Source organism: Artemia sp. Qi Xiang Cuo, chromosome 8, assembly GCF_049724085.1.
Source record: "Artemia sp. Qi Xiang Cuo chromosome 8, ASM4972408v1, whole genome shotgun sequence".
In the NCBI taxonomy this organism is placed as follows: Eukaryota; Metazoa; Arthropoda; class Branchiopoda; order Anostraca; family Artemiidae; genus Artemia; species Artemia sp. Qi Xiang Cuo.
Window position 1 is genome coordinate 16,811,346 of NC_142801.1, and position 21,213 is coordinate 16,832,558.

General features: G+C 36.0%; 1 protein-coding gene across 3 annotated transcripts in view; it reads left to right on the forward strand.

Annotated features, from left to right (window-relative positions):
* The window catches only part of rngo (DNA damage inducible 1 homolog rngo), a 63,573-nt gene that overhangs the window by 3,928 nt on the left and 38,432 nt on the right, over window positions 1-21,213 (forward strand). The window contains exons 2-4 of one of the 3 annotated variants that reach the window (XM_089092866.1): window positions 5,381-5,464; window positions 15,557-15,657; window positions 19,075-19,237. In XM_089092866.1, coding sequence (XP_088948992.1) covers window positions 15,577-15,657; window positions 19,075-19,237 — 244 coding nt within the window. In that variant the 5' untranslated portion in view covers window positions 5,381-5,464; window positions 15,557-15,576. Of the gene's footprint in view, window positions 1-5,339; window positions 5,465-15,556; window positions 15,658-19,074; window positions 19,238-21,213 lie in introns of all 3 variants that reach the window. The other 2 variants (XM_089092867.1, XM_089092868.1) reach the window with 2 other exon arrangements.

A 21,213-nucleotide genomic window follows, 5' to 3' on the forward strand; every position in this document is an offset into this window, starting at 1 on the left:
ATTTAATTTGGGAATTGTGCCCGAGTCTTTTTCAATTGGATGTCTGACTCCTATCCCAAAGAAAAATAAACCTCCTTCCGATTGTTCGTCTTTTCGCCCAATAACGGTTTCAACTGTTTTTTGTAAAATATTTGAAAATCTGATTATTGAGGAGCTTCGTACTAAATGTACAGTTCAGGCCCATCAGTTCGGTTTTCAGTCTCGCCTCGGGTGCGGCTATGCTCTTTCTGCTTTAGTATCCGCTTTAGTTGACGCAGAAGACCGCGGTGAAAGCATCGCTTTAGCCACTCATGATGTAAGGCGCGCGTTTGATTCGCTTCTCCACGAGGAGATTATACTGGATATGGGTTTGGCCGGTGTTGATCCCTGCTCTCTAGCCCCACTGGCTGACATGTATGAAAATCTAAAAGCGGAACTTAAACTTCCTTTACCAGCGAGTGAGTGCACTAGCCTGTTGAATGATGTTGCTGTTTCTCCGCATGGTAATCCCCTTCTCCCGGTAAAGAAGGGGGTAAGACAAGGTGCCATTTCGTCACCGACAGCATTTAATAACAGTATCGTAAAACCGCAATCGAAGTCACTTATGACATACATTCTGCGCGGTGTTGATTTATCTTTGATTGGTTATGCGGACGATGTACTGAACCTGAGCCGCTTTCTGCAAGGACTAGAAGATAATTTTACTCGACTACAACAAGAGTATGCTCAGATTGGACTTCAGTTTAATGCCGACAAGTCTGAAGTACTGCTGTTTAATTCGAAATCTGATGCTGGTCGAAGCATCACACTTGGTGTTTCTACTGTTGGGCTCGCCGGTGGCATTGTATATCTGGGCCTTCCTATTGGACGGTCTATACTAGAGACGCGGCGGTTACTGCTTTCTCATTTTCAGAAGCGGGTTTCATTTACGTATAGCCGTATTGTGGCAAATAAGCGGAAGTTTGACCGTCGTCTGCTGGCCCGGGTGTACAATGCTATGGTTGTGCCCCATTATTTGTACCTCAGCCCATTCTGGCGTATATTTACGGCTACAGATAGACTGAAATTGCGTTCAGTGTGCTACAAGTATGCAAAGTTTTTGTTGCGTTTACCACCATGGACAAGCAATCGATATGTTTCGCATCGGTACGGCATCATGAATCCTGAAGAAGCTATCCTAGCGCAGATTACTCGATATAATTTGACACTTAAGTCCCATCCCTGGGCTATGATTCTCCAGCAGTAGTTGGCATAAGCTGTTGGTTGTTGTGTTTGGTTATTTTTTTTGTTTGTTTCAGAAGAATTAGTGTTTTTGCGTTTTTTCTTGTCTTTTGTTGTGCTCCATCTGTTTTATAATTGATGGGTAATAAATGCATTCATTCATTCATTCAGTAACTGAAAACATTGGAAACAATATTACTGAAACATACAATATCATACCAACTTAACTAAAAAAACATATCTGTTAATAATTGAAACCTACCAAAAAGTAAGCCTACAAAATAACTGTCACACTGTCACAAATCAGCTAATACAAAAGTAAAAATAATCTCAAAATGGATTGTGATAGGACCTAGTATAGAAATCTGTAGAGGCTAAACTACTTTTGAAAGACTGGACCATGGTACTTGGAACTATTTCTGATGGTAGTGAATTCTAAGTCTTCCACACTCAGCTAGACAAAGAGTCTTGACCCATTCTTTACTGTGAACATGGTGGGTAAATCTTGTGTTGATGTTGACGGGTACTACTGTATTATGTAAAAGGGAAAAAGTGAGTTGGTGTGGTATTATCAATGTTCCTAACAATGCAAAATGTATTTATTATGTCGGCTCTATCACGTCTGAACTGGAGAGAAGGCAACTGTAGTCTCTACATTCTCTGGTGGTAAGGTAGATGACTCAGGTAAGGTATGAGTTTGATGGCCCTACATTGCACTCTCTCAACCCTCTCTCTATCTCTCTTATTAAGGAGATGCCATACTGATGAGCAATACTCAAGTATTGGACACATAGTGGATGCATAAAGTGAAATCAGTGAATGAAGATTAAACTTAGAAAAAGTATGCCTTAGACGTAATAATTGGTAATTAGCCTTATGGGTGATGTCTGATACACGTTTGTTAAATTTGAGACTTGAATCAAAACAAATCCCAAGGTCTCAAACATACTCCGAACTTGAAATTAATTTACCAACAACAAAGTAATGGTAATATTGAGGGAGTCTACACAAATAATGCACAGCGTCGCACATTGTTTCATTAATGAACATAGAGTTTGCAGTGCACCACTGGCCAAGAGCAACCAAATCCTCTTGAAGTAAAGAAATCTCATGTTCACTCATGACTGGCCTGTAGATTTTTACATCATCTGCAAACATTTTTATGGTCAAATTCCTAACAACGCCTGGCAAATCATTGACAAAAAGGCAGAAGAGTACTGGCCCAAGACAACTGCCTTGTGGAACTCCACTTATGACAGACATAGGTGATGACAAAGCATCACCTACTGCAACCTCTTGGGTTCTATTTGTAAGATAATCTGTTATCCATGCTTTAGTTTGCGGGCCTATACCATATAGTTGACATTTGTTTATCAGAAGTGGAATGGAAATTTTCTCAAATGCTTCGGAAAAGTCAATATAAATACAATCAAACAAAATACCATTATCTACCATCAATTGAAAATCATAAATCACCTCAAGAAGTTGCGTGTTACAAGATTGTTGTTTATAGAAACCATGCTGAGCAAAGTGCCATAAATTATTTTCCTCAAAATGTGCTTGGATTCTACTCACCACAATTTGCTCCATTATACGGGAAAAGATTGATGTATTTGAAATTGGTCTGTAATTATTGAAATGGGATTTTGAACCATTCTTGTACAATGGCCTAATAATAGTTCTTTTCCAAGCTGAATGACATTTACCAGATGAGAGACAAATATTAAAGAGATATGTGAGTGGTCCAGCAAGCACTGATGTAAGTTCACATAACATCACATTGGAAAATCCATCAATATCTGGTACCTTTCCTGGATCTAGATTTCAGAGTGTCAGATAAACCTGCTGGACTGTAAACTCAGAATCATGAAATTCTTTTGTTAAATCTGGAGGAATAAACTGAGTGTGTGTTTGAGTAAAAACTGAACCAAATACCTTATTGAAAAGTTGTGATTTTACAAAATCATCATCTATATATAAGAGCAATATGTATTATTGCTTGATATTTATTCTATAAATCACAAATATTTAAATATAAATTTTCTTTTCAATTGCTTTTCAAAACAGAAACCATATTTTCAGTTTATACTGACAAATCATTGGTGAAAATTTGACCAAGAAGGCAGGGTTCTTGTTACTGCCCTCACATTGTTTCATGTTGTAGTAAAAAGGGGTGGTCCAAAAACCCATTGCTATTTTTCTGGAATGCCAAAGAAAAGTGGTCTTTCCCAAAAAGAGGTCTTTTAACCTATCCTTAAGGGTCTAATGTACAGCCTTAAATAATATATTTTTCTTTTGCTTTACCTTAATTGTATTTTAGAGCAAACTATGCGTTTTGTATTTCTTTGTTACAGGTTTCTTTATCCATCAAAAGCATTTGCCATATCTGACTGCAAAATAATTTAGGATCTGTTCAATATTAAATATTATTTGAAAGCAATGTAAAGAAACATAAAAATTGGGTAGTATAAGTCTATAAATAGGGCTGTTGAGAAGGAGACATGTTAAGAAAACAATTCTTACTGCATAATTTGCATAATAATTATAGGCCTAGTTTAAACATTTTGACTACAGTTTCATTAGGCTATAGTTACCACTCCTCCTCCTCTAATGTGCAAGTATATAGCCCAAATAATATATTTCCCATGTGATTTCTGGTTTTTTATTTTGGCACAGTTGTTTTAAGTTATAGGTCCATAGGTTGAAACAAGAGTGACATATGACAAATACAGACGAAATGTATAATTTAGGCTATATATTTGCACACTTGGGTGTTGATGATAATATATAGTAAAGCTGCAGTCAAGACATATAAACATATTTACAATTATTCCAAATAATATAAAATAAGGGTACTTTAGTTACTTTTGGCTATCTTGGAAAAGGGTTAGGTTAGGAAAATTAAACTTTCAGGGATGGGTCTAAAGGCTATGGTATGTGCTGGGAAGGTATTTTGAAGTACCTACCTCTACTCCTCCTTCTAGAGGGTCCTGACCTTTGATGACCTTTAAAAATTTGTGTGTTATAAAAGTGAAACCTTGCAAAATAGATTTTCTGCTTAAATGAAGTACAACAAAAGGTAAATTTCTACAAATTCATATTATTGACTTACAAATAAAGTAAACATACTACTTGATGCCTTTTTTTATGCTCTTTCCAAATATAATGATCATTTTTGTCAGAAATGAATTTTACCCCCACCCCTATTTATACCAATTCAGGGTATATATTTACACAATAGGGGGGTGGGGGTAAATTTTATTTCTGATGTAAATAGGAGGTAAGCTTAAAGCCTATAGGCTACTATTCACTTGCTCCTCAATCGAATTAAAAAAAAACTGAAACTTTTTCTGTATACAAGGGGGATTGCCCTTGCTTGTTGTGTTAAAGTTTCACTGCTTTGAAAAATTTTCATATTTCAGTTCAAGAGCCCTTGTATTTTAGCAGTCATTCTTTAAGAATTGGGATAAAAAGTCAAGCTTTAACATAAAGAGCAAGGGATTGAGGAGGGGGCAGCCCCCCTCATATACAGAATAATTTCAGTATGTTTTAGTTGTCAGTGTTCCTCCTTACTTTCAGTTGAAAAAGCTTGTTTTTATATTTAATTCCCGATTGTTTTTCAAACCATGCTTACTTACAACCTAGATATGATGTGGGAAACCAGCCCCATAAACCCCATCCTTGATTTCTTGCTGTTGTATCTATCACTAATTGTAAAATCATTGGCAGTGTTCAACTTTTTCAGTTTTTTGAAATTTAGATGTTGGATTATGATTAAAGTGATGGGCAAAATTTGAATATTTAATACAAATTTCTGATAAACAGTAGTTTTGTTGAATATGTACCACTACTACTAACAACTCACTATGGCATCAAGCCACCTGAGGCCAACTCAACTATGCATGCTGCTCCTCCCTCCCAATCTTCTGTCATTATAGCCCTAGAAAGTAGGATAGAACCACACTTTCCATACAGCTTTCTGTTTTAAATATGGTTAATCAGATGTATCCCCAACAGAATCCTTAGACAATTCCTCTTGAAGGCATCTAACAAATCCTCCTTCATCTTTTAGAATATCCACATTTCAGAACAATACTTGACCACTGTCATCTCTTTATCGTACAATATTCTAATCTTAGGTTGCAGACTTGTCTTCTTATCCTTCTAAAAATTTTTTTAGCTGTGGAAAAACACTTCTGGCCTTTGCTATTCTATTTTTAACATCTTCACTGCGACAACCAACTTTACTAGTAGTACTACCAAGGTAAGTGAAATTATCTGCTTGATTGATCTTCTTGTTACCTAGCATCACCTCTTCATCTTCACGTATTCTGAGTACTAGCAACTTAGTCTTGTTAGCATCAATTTTAAATTCTATTGTTGCACCCTGAACTCTTAAAACTTCTAAAAACCATTCATTTTGCAAAAACATTTTCATTTAGGGCACCCAAATCATTAGCATAATCTTAGTCTATAAGAGCTTTGCTATCCCATCTGATTCTCTGCTCTCACATAATGTTTTCTGTGTTCCTTAGGACAAAGTCCATAAAATTATCCATATAAATAGGGACATAATACAGCCCTGCTTAACTCTTGATTCAATCCAGAGCCAGCTACTATCATCAATTTGTACCTTAACTGCAGCAATATTATTCTCATGCATAACACTTATCACTTTAGTGTATTTGTCTGGTATATTATGCAAAAATAGAAATTTTTCTAAGACTCTTCTATTGGCTGAATTAAATGCTTATTCATTATCTATAAAATTGAAGACAAAGGGGATTTGATGACTCAGGAGCTTCTCTATTATTAATCTAAGAGCAGCCAATCTAAATTTGGTGAATACACCCTCTTCCCTTCTTTAACCACAATTTTCTTCTGTTAAAACTTTATCTACAGCCTCTCTAAGTCTAAAAAGTATCATCATACTAAGTAATTTGCTTCCTACTGAAATCAAGCTTGATTCAAGTTTTCTGGAAATTACTAGGTACTTCTCCTTTTTCATAATCAATATTTGTATTCTTCAGTAACTTACATCTAATTTTACAACCATCATATTTTAAAAACTCATTCACCAAATTATCAGCAGTTGTGGCCTTATTCTTTTTTAGTCCTTTTAGTACTGTCTCTAATTCTTCCTTGCAACATAAATGTTCTTTCACTTCTGAAGTGTCACTTCTGAAGTAATCGACGAGACCTGATGGTCTCAGCCCACGACTGATGAAGGAATTAAGCCCTGCAATATCAGCCCTACTGGTAAAACTATTCAATCTGTCGCTGGCACAAGGAAAGCTTCCAGGGGAGTGGAAGAAGGGACTAGTCATCCCAATTCACAAGAAGGGTAGCAAAACTTCTGCAGCAAACTACAGACCTATCAGCCTTACATGTGTGGCATGCAAGGTCATGGAGAGAATCATAAACAAGCGTATCATTAACCATCTCGAGGCCAACTCACTTATCAGCAGTAGTCAGCATGGTTTTCGCTCAAAGAGATCGGTGGACACAACCTTCTTGAGTCATATAGTCTTGTAACTGACCTACTAGAGAGAGGATTACCTGTGGATATAATATTGTTTGACCTAGCCAAAGCATTTGACAAGGTTTGTCACTGATACCTCATTCACAGGCTACTTACTCTATCTGTTAGTCCACAAGTGGTCAGTTGGACAGAGGACTTTCTGAGGGACAGAACACAGCAAGTGAAAGTGATAACCAGACCAAACAGCCATGTCCTTTCTGACGAAATCAAAGTCACTAGTGGGGTTCCCCAGGGCAGCGTACTGGGCCCCACCCTGTTCAACATCTACATAAATGAGCTACCCCTCATCACCAGCAACAAAACCACCCTATATGTGGATGATTCGAAACTCATAGGTCCTGCCAACACCTCTTCCTCCATCCAATCCCTCCAAACTGATCTCAACCGCATGTACTCTTGGGTCAAAAGATGGCTGCTGGAATTCAATGCAGAAAAATGCAAGGTCATACACTTCGGACACAAAAACCCCAAACATCAGTACCTCATGACCCAAAATTCTGGAAGTCACCACACAATTGAGCCTGTTCAGGAGGAGAGAGACCTTGGCGTCATCGTTGACTCCCAGTTGAAATTCAGCTCCCACTCACAGAAAATCTCAGCCAATGCTAGTAGAGCCCTAGGCATCATCAAACACAGCATCACCAGTAGGAGTAAACACGTAATCACCAAACTCTACAAAGGATTAGTATGACCTAGACTGGAGGTGGGGACAATACTGGCCACTCCTCGATTCAAAAAGGACAAGGCAGTTCTTGAGCAAATCCAACAAAGGGCCACTAAGATGATTGCCGGCATGGAAAACAAGACATACAGTGAACGGCTGAAGGACCTCAACCTCCCCTCCTTAGTATACAGACAGAAACGTGGAGACATGATCCAGGCGCACAAACTCCTCTCAACCAATCGAGAAAATGAGATCCTGGAGATTGACACCTCCCACAAAACATGAGGACACCCTAGACGAATCCGCAAACATCATACTACAACTGGAGCAAGATGCAATTTCTTCTCGAATCAGATCGAGAACCTCTGGAATAACCTCAAGGAGGACACTGTTGCTGCTGAATCAACAGATGCTTTCAAACGCCATCTGGATGCTGAGTGGAAAGATACACCGTGGAAGTTTGACTGGGAAGCACCAGAATCTTCCACCAGAACTTAACCAACTACAACAGTCATCACAAGGAGTGATTCAACAGGATCGAAAGTCCTTATTTCACTCCAAGCTGTGATTTAAGGTAATTTTTTAAGGTAAACTTTTTCCATCTTGTCCATACCATTTCCAAGAACTTTATCACAGTTTAGCACATCAAAATGTTCTGCCCATTTATCTTTAACCATCCTTGTCACTAATTGTATCCCTATTCCTATCTTTAACTGGGACAAGTCTGGATTAACTGTTCTCAATTTGTTAACATGCAAGTACAGTATTTTACTTTTATGCCATATAGCTGCCTCTACAAGATCATGAGCAGTTTTATCTGTGGCCTCCATTTCACATCCCCTTAATTCATATTTTTATGCTTTCTCTACTTCCCTTAAAGCATTTTGACTAATATTCTCAGCTGTGTTTCTAACTTTCCTCCCTTAGATTCTATCTGCTGCATCACAAGTTATTTTCCTAAAAATCATTCCATCCATCTTCAAAATTATCAAATTTTAGACTCCAGTTTAATATTCAATTTTCCCTTGAAAGTTTCTCTCAAATTCTCATCCTGGAGTCAACCAATATCATATCTTCCCAAAAGGTAGCTCCCTTCCTAAATGTTGGCTTTTGATGAGGACTTATTTTATTGGTAGTAAATGAGATTAGTAACTGGTTTTGTATTAAATCAGGAGTTAAGCAAGGTTCTGTTCTATCCCCATTCATATTTGTCATTTTGATGAACTTTTTGTCTCAAGCAGCACAGGAAAGGCAATGGGAGAACATGGAATTGAACAGGGAAGAAAAATTTTCCTGAACATAGATTATGCCAATGATTTAAGCATCCTAGATGAAAGTGTGGGCAATAAGAATAACTTTCCGAGGTTTTACAAGTTCAGGGTACTAGAATAGGTTTGAAAATTAATGTTAAGAAGACTAACTATGACAATGTAACTAGTGTTGAAGAAGTTGGTTCGAAGCATGTCCTGAAATCTTTTGGTTTTATTTCTCTATAAGTTTAGCAACAGTTATAACAGGATCTGCTATATGATCTGCTTTCTTTAAATAAAAAAAAAAAGCAAAAGTGCACTATATAACTATGACAATGTAACTAGTGTAGAAGAAGTTGGGTTCCAAGCCTGTTTTGACATCTTTTGGTTTTATTTCCCTATAAGTTTAGCAAGTTATAATAGGGTCTGCTATATGATCTGCTTTCTTTAAAAAAAAAAAAAGAAGCAAAAGTGCACTATATAACTATGAAAATGTAACTAGTGTAGAAGAAGTTGGGTTCCAAGCCTCTTCTAAACATCTTTTGGTTTTATTTCCCCATAAGTTTAGCAACAGTTACAATAGGGTCTGCTATATGAACACTATTGATGATGTTTGAACTGTATGTCCAAATTGGATATCTCAGTTGGTATTTTACAAAAAAGAAGAAAATGGAGCGGATTTTCAATTTATCAGCATTTGTAAGAATCTTCTAAAAGGGTGCAATGTAGAGAATGATGGGGAGAGCAACAGTGTTGTACAGCGTTGCAAGGTAACGGCGGTTGAAAAGAAGCTTAGCAGAGACTATGGAAGCATATGAAACTGATATGTGGCATTTGATCCCTTCTGTTAGGAAATGACAAGTGTGAAAAATTGTATTTCCAATGGGAATTTCAAGATAAATAATTTGGTCAGACAGGTGAATTTTTGAAAGTTTGGCTGAAATTGAAAATGTCATCAGCATAAGTGAGGCAATGGCACCTTGCCTGGCTCCTCTCTTAACTGGTATAGTTCCATTGAATGGCCTTACCATTTCATCTTTCTTAAGAGGTATTTTAGGTTGGCCTTGTAGCTTAGCATACATATCCCTGTGGGATCTGATGATAGCTGGATTTACTCCTCTTTTAGCAGCCCTTAAAAGCATACAGGGTAGATCAGGGAGAGGGGAGGCTTGGTGAGCATCTTAAGTGGCCAAGGCGAGTGAACTTCATGCACAAGAAGCATCAAGCAGAGCATTATAAATAACCACTAATTGGTGTGCACATCCAATGCCATGCCAAAGGCTGAGTTGATATGGAGGCATGTAACATTTTCTTCAAGCTATTTTATGAACCGTAGTTCATAAAGCCTGCATTAACTGGTTGATGCAGTTATTAGTCAGAAAGATGTGCATTAATAGGAGGTTTTTTGTTTTTTTGGAATAGGAGAAAGATCTCCCACACAGAATATTGATGGAACCAAGTCTTGTGTAAAAATCATCTGCAGTAGTTATGTGAGATGTTCTAAAGGTACAGGGCCACCATTTTTGATATGTAGAGCATGAACTCCATCCACGCGTCATGACAACTTTATCTTAAGACACATAATAGTATCATCCACAGACGTTACAGATGCTGTATAATCAGAATCAGGGAATTAATGCTAAAATTGGTTAAGCTCTTCCACATATTTTTGTTCAAGCTGGGGGTCTGGTGGAGAGCAGTTGGCCTCATAGAAAGAATACCAGTCAGATAAAAGAGCTTTGGAAGTAGAAAGGGAAGTTTTTGGAATCCTTGGATGGAGTGTTGGCCAAAGGAAAAGAGGGTTATCTTTGTTTTTTTTGTGGTGTCTGTTCTTTGATTTGCTTGCGATGGTTTGGGAGTTCCTTCTCAAACTTCTTCTTTGTTGCAAATAAGATATTGGAAGCTACAGTGATTACAGTGGTTAATTATGATTCTGAAGCATGGGCACTCCCAAAGACAGAGGAAGATTTGCTAGGTGTTTTCCAGAGAAATTGCCTATGGATTGTTTTTTGTACCTGATTGACTGACATTATTTCAAACAGTAGACTGTACGGAAAGTGTGGTTCAATCTTGCTTTCTAGGGCTATAATGAGAGAAAGGTTGAGATGGCTAGGGTATGTTCTGCAGATGAAGGTTGACAGATTGCCAAAAATTGTCCTTTCCAGCCAACTCGTCCTCAATTAGGGTGGGAGGATGTCGTAAGGAAAGATTTAAGGGAAATGAGAACTTTCTGGGAGGATGTAAAGAGGGAGGCTTTGAATAGATTGGGATGTAGGAGGAGCGTGCGTTGCTGTGTTGGCATCTGGTGGCTTGGTGCTGTAGTGAGTTATTAGTAGCAGTTGTAATAGTTACTTTATTGAATAAACCCTTAATAATATTTTCGCTTCAGAATTTTGGCTGGATCGAAAGGGATATTATTGTTCATATGATGGAAATTGTGGGTGACTTTTGATCTTCTGTGCAGCTAAAGCCATTGCAACCCTCTAAAATAGGATTCTTTGAGGTTTTAACACACTGTATACATATATTAAACACACAGACAAAAATTATATATAAGTAGGAAAAGAGAAATATCACTATTTCCAATTTCTGAAAACAAACCTCTGGTTGCACTTACCCCCCCCCCCCCCCAAGGAATTTCGTGGCAAGGCTCATAATACCCCCGTCTTCTTTTTACCTCTATGCTGCTAGCTTTGTGAATAATATATTTTATGCTACATAGAAAAAGATTGCCACAATCCCCCCCCCCCCCATTAACACCGAAAATAAAGGTGTAGACCAATTTTTTCCAGAAAGTAAGAGGGATTATATATTAACCACCCCCCCCCCACACAAAAAAACTTGTATATTTAAAACTATTCTTTGACACGTCGGATCCCATCCCCCCCTCCCCCCACCCGCCCCTCCTCCTCCTTGCACCTACAAAATGACCCACCACCTCTTCTTCATAATAACTGATGCGTGCTAACAGATTACTGTGCATAATTTTATTTATGAAGTATGAAGCAAATAAGTTTTTTCAAATGGAGCTTTAGAATAAATGTCGGAAACATTTTTTGCAACAGGAAGAGAGGTATCATCCTGCAGTATGGTACCCTTTTTTAGGCTGAGTTTAAATAAAGGAAGATTAGAGATTGTCTCCTCCCCTCTTTCCTCATAGCCCTTTCTATATTTATCTGAAGGCCTGTGGAGAGTTAGAAAATTTGGGCATTGAATCGTGCTCTTATCTGACTTGCCCCCCCCCCCCCCGCCTGCGCAAGGTCCCACCACTCCTCCTTCATAATAGCTGATTGTGCATTTACACTTCCCTAATTACAATTTTATTAACAATTAACAGGAGTAACTTCGTCAAATTAGGCATTAAGATTAATGTCTGTATTCGCCAGTTATTTTGAATGTACTAGATGACTTCTCAGGAGCAAATGTGCCAATATTTAGTTTTTGATATTTTAAATTGAGAGGTATCTCAGAATTTTCAATTGACATCAACTTGGCCAAATAATAGTTTGGCAATAGTTTTGCTTTCTGTACTAACTCTGTGATGCAATAAAAGAAGTAGTAGAATATGATAAGAAAAGGGTTTTAAGAAGAAAGAAGTTTCAGAACAAAATTTTGCTGGTAATCATGCTTCACCTTGATTTTAACTTTGGAAGTTACTTTTCATTGAGAATTTAAATTCTTTTATTATCAAGGTTGGAACTACATTCATATATCAGTTGTAGGAGTTGTTCTCCAGCTAATTGAATTATGTCTTTTGTGGATTAGATTTTGAGTAAGTTGTCTCCTCAACAGCATAGGCTACTACTGTAGATAAGGTCTTTTATTGCAACTCATCAGATGCTTGCAGTACAGAAGATTTGTGTAAAACTGTTATGTTATTGACTAGTTAGACTGTCAAATTTTCTCTTCAAGAGTAAAATAAGGAACATCATCACTAATAAAAACACGTTATTATAAGAAAAAGAAAATGGATCTCTTTTTATCTCCAACCAACCACCAAGGTTGGAACTGTATTATTATAATTAAGAACTATGATTTGATTCTAAGCTTTTTTCCTGGAAATAGCTTTTTTTCTCTGGAAAAGCTATCATCTAATAGATTTAAGTATGCTGACTCCAGAAAAGAGGAAATGCTGTGGATTGTATCCTCTAGGCCGTTCAGTACTATTATTCCGAGGACAGCTCAGACTTCATCAACATAGTCTAATTTCCAGTCTTCCAATCGGTTAGCTTCAGGATAAGAAGTTGCCTTTAAAAATGTTTGTTAAATCTGCCACGCTTCTTGGCCAATCAATTCATCATCATATTCAAATGACACAGTCTGCTTTTACCCATGCATCATTTGCATTTTTGAAGAAGGAGAAAGTACTTGTTTCCTCCCAAGATGTGCGTTTTATCTTTACTTAAATTGAACGTCTATCAAATTAACTCTACTGCATCATTTCCTAACTGACAATGCACCATAGGAGCAGAAAACCACATCAGGCAATTGCCCCTCTCCTGCTAGACTCCAGAAGAGAGGAGTTGCTGCGGATTGAATTGTCTAGGTCATTCACTAATATGATTCTGAGGATGCATCAGACTTCAATAATACAGATAAATTTCGAGTCTTCCATTGAGTTTTGTCTCAGAAGAAGAAGTTGTCTTTGAAAATCTTTGCTCAATTTGGTATGCTTCTCAGCCAATCAATTCTTGCTCTCCTTAACCACTCCTTGCACCAAGTGACTAGATGGCATTTTAAGGAACTTTTGAAGCAGCATTGTAGCACCAGAGAAAGAAGCTACTTCTTTAGCCAGAGAGTAGTCAACATGTGGAAACAACTCTTGGAAGATACAGTATCTTCTGTGTCAATAAACACTCAAAGACAATACAGACAGAGAGTGGCTCCATCAGGAGTTTCTGTCCACTCATCAGGAGTGGCTACTAGGAGGTAGCCAATTCTTCAACCAGGACGCAACAAGCAACCATACAAGAATAAAGGCCTGCAGAAGTCATCATGGAACATAGCAAGGATGTAAATCTTTAGTTTGCTCAAAGTTACAGTTTTAAACTTTTGCTTTTATTTTAGTGTCACAACATATTTCTTTCACATGCATCTTCTGCCTTTTTTTGCTTATGAAGGAGGGTAAGGTTCTGGTTTCCTTGCAAGGTGTTTGCCTGATAAATACCTAAATGTATATCTATTAATTTGACACTGGCGCATTTATTACTGAGTGATATTGTAGTTTTGATGTGGTATCATCTTAGTAATACCAGAAGACCACATCAGTATGAAGACTACATGACGCAATTGCCCCTCCGTCCGTGGATTGGTTACCTCTGCTCCCCTTTTATTCTAAAAATACTACTGCTGTTTTTATTGTTTTCATTGAAAAATACCTTTCTGTTGCATTTTCCTTGAAAAAATCAGAAACAACTGGATTCCCATTCCCCTGTAGATTTTGAAAAATACCTTTTACCCCTGTGTACATTCTTATGAATTGATGAACCTGTTTTCAGGTCAAATGCCTTATAGCGTATTGCTGGAAGCTAAACTTTCGTAACACACTGAGCACAATAAGATGATTTAGATATCTCAGTGGCAGAATGCAAATGATTGACCATTTGGGTACTCTTTTATGGATATTGTGGGTGATTCTTAATCCTTTTTCTTGTTAATCCTCATTTTGCCCACAATAAAAAGATTAATGGAGATTGCTGAAAAATAGTTTGGTTTGGTTTTTATAGTATTCCTTGGTCTTTGTTTGTGACAAACAAGAAAAACTGTCTTGGAGCCTGCAAAATATTAATGTTAAAATAAAACTTGAAGCAAAAGCAAAGTTCAGCTAACTTTTTTTTGAACCTGGTTTTATATATAAATAAACAAAACAATGGTAGGAGCTAATCTAAGTCATCCAAGAACGTTGAAAATCTTTAGGCTATGCAAAATGCATCTGCATCTTTTAAAGATACCATCTTGATTTCTAATATTCTAGTAATTTGGTGTGGATCCTACACCATTTTTCCATGTCTGTTTTTGCTGGCTGAGACTGTTTTACGAGTTGGCCAGAACTTACTCTAACTACCATGCTAAAGTGGTTAAGATCCTACCTCTTTTCAGATTCATATCCTGTTTCCATTGGACTTGAGTCACTTTTGTCCATCAAAACTATCCAACAGCTTCCATTCCAAACTCTAGTTTTCTCTATTGGTTGGTGCATGGAAAAAATCTGCTAATCAGTCAATTTTCTTTGGATGAACTCCACCTCTTCAACTCGCCTCTTTCTACAAATCAGCATGGAATACTAACGTAATGGTTGACGACCATCACAAGACAAAATATATTTTTGGGCTCGTATATGAGTGTTTTTTGTGTGTCAAAAATATGCCCTATTTCCAAAAAGGTGTAACTATTGCTGTTTGCCAGGCTTCAGGATTTCTAAGTAGCAAAGGATTATATTTGGAGCCATAGCAGTATCTCTACAGCATGTTTCAGAAGCTCAGTAGATAGTTATCCTGTCTAAATGTGTTTAATGATCTAATAAAATCTCTATTTATGCCTATCTGAACTATTAATCTGGGTGCAATGTTCTTGAGAAATTTCCTTTTCATGAGTTTATCTTTACTGTTAATAGTGTAGCAATGGAATAAATAACATGGGCCACATTTTCAGCTGTACATTCATGCCACGTTTTTCTTCTTTCTTTTTCTCTCTCTGTCTCTCTTTCTACCTTTAATTACTTGTTAGTAAATTTTGGGAAAGATTGGTCCTTGTCAATAGTAAATGGTATGTTAGACACTGGTATTTTGATAATAGTATGCAAGAGTTTGAACCAAATCTTGAAAACAAGATGTGCATGATTAGTAAGCTTGTTTTGCAAATTCTAGACTTTGTTTTTCTTATATGTTTTTGCCATTGCAGGTTATTAATATTGGTTTAATATGAAAGTAACAATCACCACCCTGTCTGACAACATATTTACTTTAGATGTCAGTGAAGACCTAGAATTAGTCAATTTCAAGGTATGTACTCTCCCAATTGATTAATCCCAGGGACTTTAATTGGGGGAGGGCAATTACCCCTATATTTTGAAAAATACCTTTTTTTGTGTACAAAGTTGTCCCCTCTTCCCCCAATATTTTTTAAAACACTATTCACCCTGCCCAGTAATTCAGGGATTCTAACTGTCAAACTTTTGTGCACCTATTTAAAGTTAATCTTTCTCAGTGAGATCTAACAATTCTTGCAATAAAAACGTACAAGATAGGATTTTATTGGTTAAAATGCTTGTTTCTAAGCTTATCGAAGGGAAAATTTCTCTCACCAAAGGATGTGTCTCAAAATTCTCCACCAACAAATGACTGAACTGGACATTTATACATGCAAAAAGCAGAATATTTATTTCAGGCCAAAAATAAAAACTTACTATGCCATCAAACCACTTTGGAAAAAACCCTTAGAACCCTTCAAAGTTTGTCTGTCTCAAAGCTTCTGTTGGCTTTTAGACATTTTAGAAAGTTCAGTAATTCTGCTCCTTCTCATGGACTAACATGCTGATAAGAGGATGGTTTCATTAATTGCAATTCCCACAACACTTAGGAACTTCTTGGGGCTACCTTTTCACAAGGCATGAGGTCTTCCTCTTAGTAGAGACCAGCTGTGAGCTACAAAATCAAACCAATTAGTTGTATTCAGCAAGGTACTTGACAGGATGTAGATTAGGTGCCTGAAACATACATCTGTATAGTCTTTCAACAATATGTCTGACATTTGACTGTATCAACAAGGCTAAAAATAATTATTGTCTTCAGTATGGTCTTCAACTGGTGGTTATTTTTCTAGGAGGTGGTAAAGGGTTTGCCAAAGTGGCTGCTGTTGTCAAAGTGGAGACCAAAGAAAATAGGATTTTTTGTGGCACATAACATAATCTACAAGTAGTCAAACATTAATGGAGTTCCAAAATCTTCTTGGCAGATTCCATTTTTTTTTATGCTTGAACCTAAGGTTTGGTTTGCATTAGGTTGAGCACGACACTTTGTTCCCTTATGTATATGCTTGAACAGCTCGTTTTATTTATTTATTTATTTATTTTGTAAACCTGTGCTCAGTATCAGTAACAGGTTCCAAGTTAGCCCTAAAGGGCACAAGCTTTCATTCTAAACTCTAGTTTTCACTATTGATTGGTGCATGGTAAAAATCTGCTATACTATGAATTTTCATTGCATGAATTCAATTTCTTCACTCTCCTCTTCCTACAAATCTACATACAATAAATGATATTTTTTTTATAACAATAAATGATATTTGGAGCCATAGCAGTACCTCCACAATATGTTTCAGAAGCTCAGAAGATATTCATCCTGTCTAATTGTGGTTTAGTTTAAATCCAATATTTTTTTTATTTTTTTTGTGAAATTACCTACTTAAAAGAAATCTGCAAACTAAAGCTAACTTTCGTTTATGAATGCTACCTTCTCAGTTCTGGAACCAAGTGAGGTTGTGTCCTTTGGCTTGTCTTTGGGGATGTTTAGTCAGTTGAAACTTTCCCAGCACCAACTCCAGTCACTAGAAAACATCTGACCTACTTATTCAAAATATCACACCATATTTTCAACAAAAATAAAATGTTAAACTACTGCAATATTTGCTATAAATAGTTTCAAAGTTTTTTAAATCAAATAAGAATCAGCTCTTTAGGCTGTTTTAATAATGACAAATCACATAGCATGGCAAATTGTATACGGTAGGGCTCCATAGGGGAAGGACACAATTGACCACATGTGAACTTTAACATTTTAATTGGTTCTGATCTGTTAGACACTTGTTTAGAATTTAAATTTATGTTACAAAGAAAAGAAGACCCTGATGAATGTAAAGTAAACGTGTCCACAGGTTGAGGGGGGTCCTGTCCTTTGAAATTGTCTCTAAGGACCTCCTCCCTGGAAAAAATAGTGGTTTAAAAATTATCTTTTCATGTTTGACATCCCCTCACCTCTCTTGGGGTTTGAACCTGTATATACCTGGGTGAAAGTAAACGATATAATCTTTAAACAATTCAAAATACCATCAATAAAAGAAACTAAACATTATTACTGGTTACTGAAGCAAATAAAAACTAATACTGGTGATTGTAATTTTTAAGTTTCATCAGAATTGTTTTCTTATAGAGAACTATGGATCCAACTCCATAGCTCTAAAAAAAATTATTGACTCCGTAAGCCAGCTTCTCCGTGTGACGCGGTAGTAGTGTATTGTTAAACCGCAGCTATAAGTCTCTTTAGACCCACTCCCCCTTCTGTGTGGAGCCGTGGTGGCTGTGTATCTGTATAAAAAAAGACGTCTCTTATGATCATACTAATTGTGTAAAAATTACACAAAAAATATGTATTTACAATCACTCGTCAGTGGAAAATGATATGTGCTTATCAAAAAACAAAGGAGAAAAATGATGTGCAATTGTTGCAAATACCTCATAAAGAAAACGTCTAAAGCATCTATTGGCTGTCAACAGAAAAAATATGTTATTTTAAGAAAAAAATTATTGCAGTACAGCTAGTACAGTACCTAATTATATAGGCTAAAATCAAGCCTTGGGTTAGTCAACCATGATTTTTACCCAATAAAAGTTAGAGGGTTGTCAATTGAAGTACGATATTCTTCAAAAAACATTCTCTAAGCTTTAAGTATATCAAAGAGACTATGTGGTTATCCTTACCAGTCAGAATGACACAAAAGGGGGAATGCAAGTGGATCATTAAAAAGGGATAATGTCCTTGCAAGGATAAGCTGATGACCTTTTTGTTTAAAAGTCAGCGATTAATGGTAATATGTAATTTGAGGCGTCATCTGCCAAACTTGTTCCTCGAATTATACAGACTTTGATTCTTTGCATGATTTTGGTTTTAAGTCTTAACAAGGTGCAAGATGCCAACGCTTTCTATAATTCAAATGGTTGAAACATTGTGCAAAACTACAAGAAGGTTTATTCAATTGCAGCAGAAAATATGCCAATACTGGGCATATTAAATGAAAAATATAGGAGGTATGATAAAATATAATATATATGTATATATATATATATATATATATATATATATATATATATATATATATATATATATATATATATATACCCAAAATTTGGCTAATGGTTACATTCACCTGTGAATGTCCGAAATTCCTGTTTCTCTACTTGGATTCGATTAGCTTTTCGAGTCAGCTTTTTCAGTCTTATGCGGATGGGAAAAGTTAAAGTTAGGTTAGATTATATCAGTTTAGGTTAGGTTAAACTTGGTTATAAATATCAGAAATGGGTTAAAAACCTAACAAAACCTAACCTGTCATGACCTTGCATTAAACTGAAAAAGTTGACTGGCAACGCTAGTATACGTATCTAGATAAATTTTAAACTATTAATGCATTTTATTTTCTGTTGGTAGGCCTTTTGTGAAGTTGAAACCGGTATCCCTGCTGGTGAAATATTGCTGACTTTTGATGGAAAACCTTTGTATGGTGACACACAGACATTAACATCCTTTGGAATTAAAGAAAATGACGTGATTGTAATCCAAAAATTGCCTGGAACTGCTCCAGCTGCTCCTTGTAAGCTTTTTCGTCTTTTTCTTATTAAATTCATAGGGATACGTTTAGTTTTTAATGAAAACAAGCGTTTGTTGCTTATAATGAGGTGGCTTAGCACTGGTGGCCTCGCTTGATTTAGCATCTCTGGCGATGCTACAAGGAATTTTTTATGTTCGATTCGATTCTCTTTCGATAGGGCGGGCATTTAATTTTATATCATGTTGACATTTGTCGTCTCTTAACGACATAAAAAAAAAAACGTCTTTTGTGTTCCTTGTCGCTATGTAAAGTACCGTATGAATTGAAGTTGCATATTCAAATGCATTGGTGACACTTTAAAAAAACAATGTTTGTTCATGTTCATGCATGGTAAGGAGCATTAGAATCATTTAGCTTAGCAAAAGCTGTCAGTAAATAGTATTTAAGTATTATATTTGGAACTGAATTATATTATATTATTCAAAATGTATTATATCATTATATAAAAAAAAAAGTATTCTATCATAGAAAATGTGCTTTATTCGCTATTTTCAGTCATCATAGAAAGATACAAATCATCCGCTAAAGAGCGACTACGTTTTTTTTTTTTTTTTTTTTTTTTTTTTTTTTTTTTTTGTGATACACAATATCAGGATTGTCATTTCGCTAGAAATAAACTCGCTATTTTCCAAACAAAAATATTCAATCAGAGGAAATAAAACTCTGTTAAAGAGGGGCATTTCAGTAGCTGAGGAAGTTTTTATGCTAGCTAAATCAAAGTTTCGGAAATTAATCTACAGTTCAGGACGTTGAAATCTGTTTTCAAGCTCTTTCCAACACCCCCCCCCGCATTCTCTATTTTTGAGGCCTAAATGTTTTATGCAGACCTAAATTTGACACAACAATTCATTCAGTTATAAAATAGTACTCGAATAGTCAAATAGTTTATTTCGTGCTATTATACATTTTCTGACAAATGGATTATTTATTTAAGTCTAATAATAAAATCGCATAATAATTTCATTTTTTATATAAAATTTATATTTAAAATGGTCTCGCAATGATACGAAAAGAACAGTTCTCTAATGAATTCTAAGAAATAGGCCTAGTCAATTGTAAGGAAAAATAAGAAGATCAACACACAAATAGAAATTAAAACTGATGAAGGCCAAAAATATCGAAAAAAGCCTGAGCTTATGAAAAAATAAGCTTTGAGCTGCAGAGACAGCTGGATCACTGTGACCAGAGATTAAAACTAAAGAATTGGAAAGCATGAAAAAAAAAACATCAGAACAGCATTTTGAATTTATAAAATTGCATCAGAATCGAAAAAGTTCTATATGATCTAGAAAATAGCCATTATCAATAAGTTGAATTTTCCAATAGATAAATTCAATAAATAAATTTACATTCAATTAATAAATAAATTTAGAAAAAAGTGGATGTCCAGTTTAGTTAATCTAGAAAAGGTGAAAAGGAACGCCTCTAAATATCCCAACGTTTCCTTATTTTGGCCTACTTCGTGCTTAATTGAGAAAGCCGTTTCTTAATTTTATTTTCATTAAAGACATAATAGAATTTATCACAAAACTGCCGTCCTAAATTTTTTTGAAATTTTATTTTAAAATGTCAATGTACAAAATACTCTTGTTTAATCTTGGTTGTCGGCTTTTTGGCTGTCACTATTTAATCCTCTACTTTTTGCTGATGATAGTTAGTTTTTTAAATGGTCAAATTGGGTATTTTATGTATTTTACCGTAATTTTGCCGACCCCCGTGAAAGTGGTATTTCACCTATTTTACGTAATTCAAGTATTTTACACATTTTACCGGTAATTTATAAGTTGTACTTACATATTTTACAGGGCCTTATAGTTTTTACCGCGCAAAACCACCCAGAGGCTGGGAGAAACAGGTTTGGATAAGATATTGTTATTGTGATTTTAACTGGATACACAACAGGGTGAAAGAAAGCGATAGAAGTATCAATTGCACTGGTTAATTTCGTTGTGAGGCGT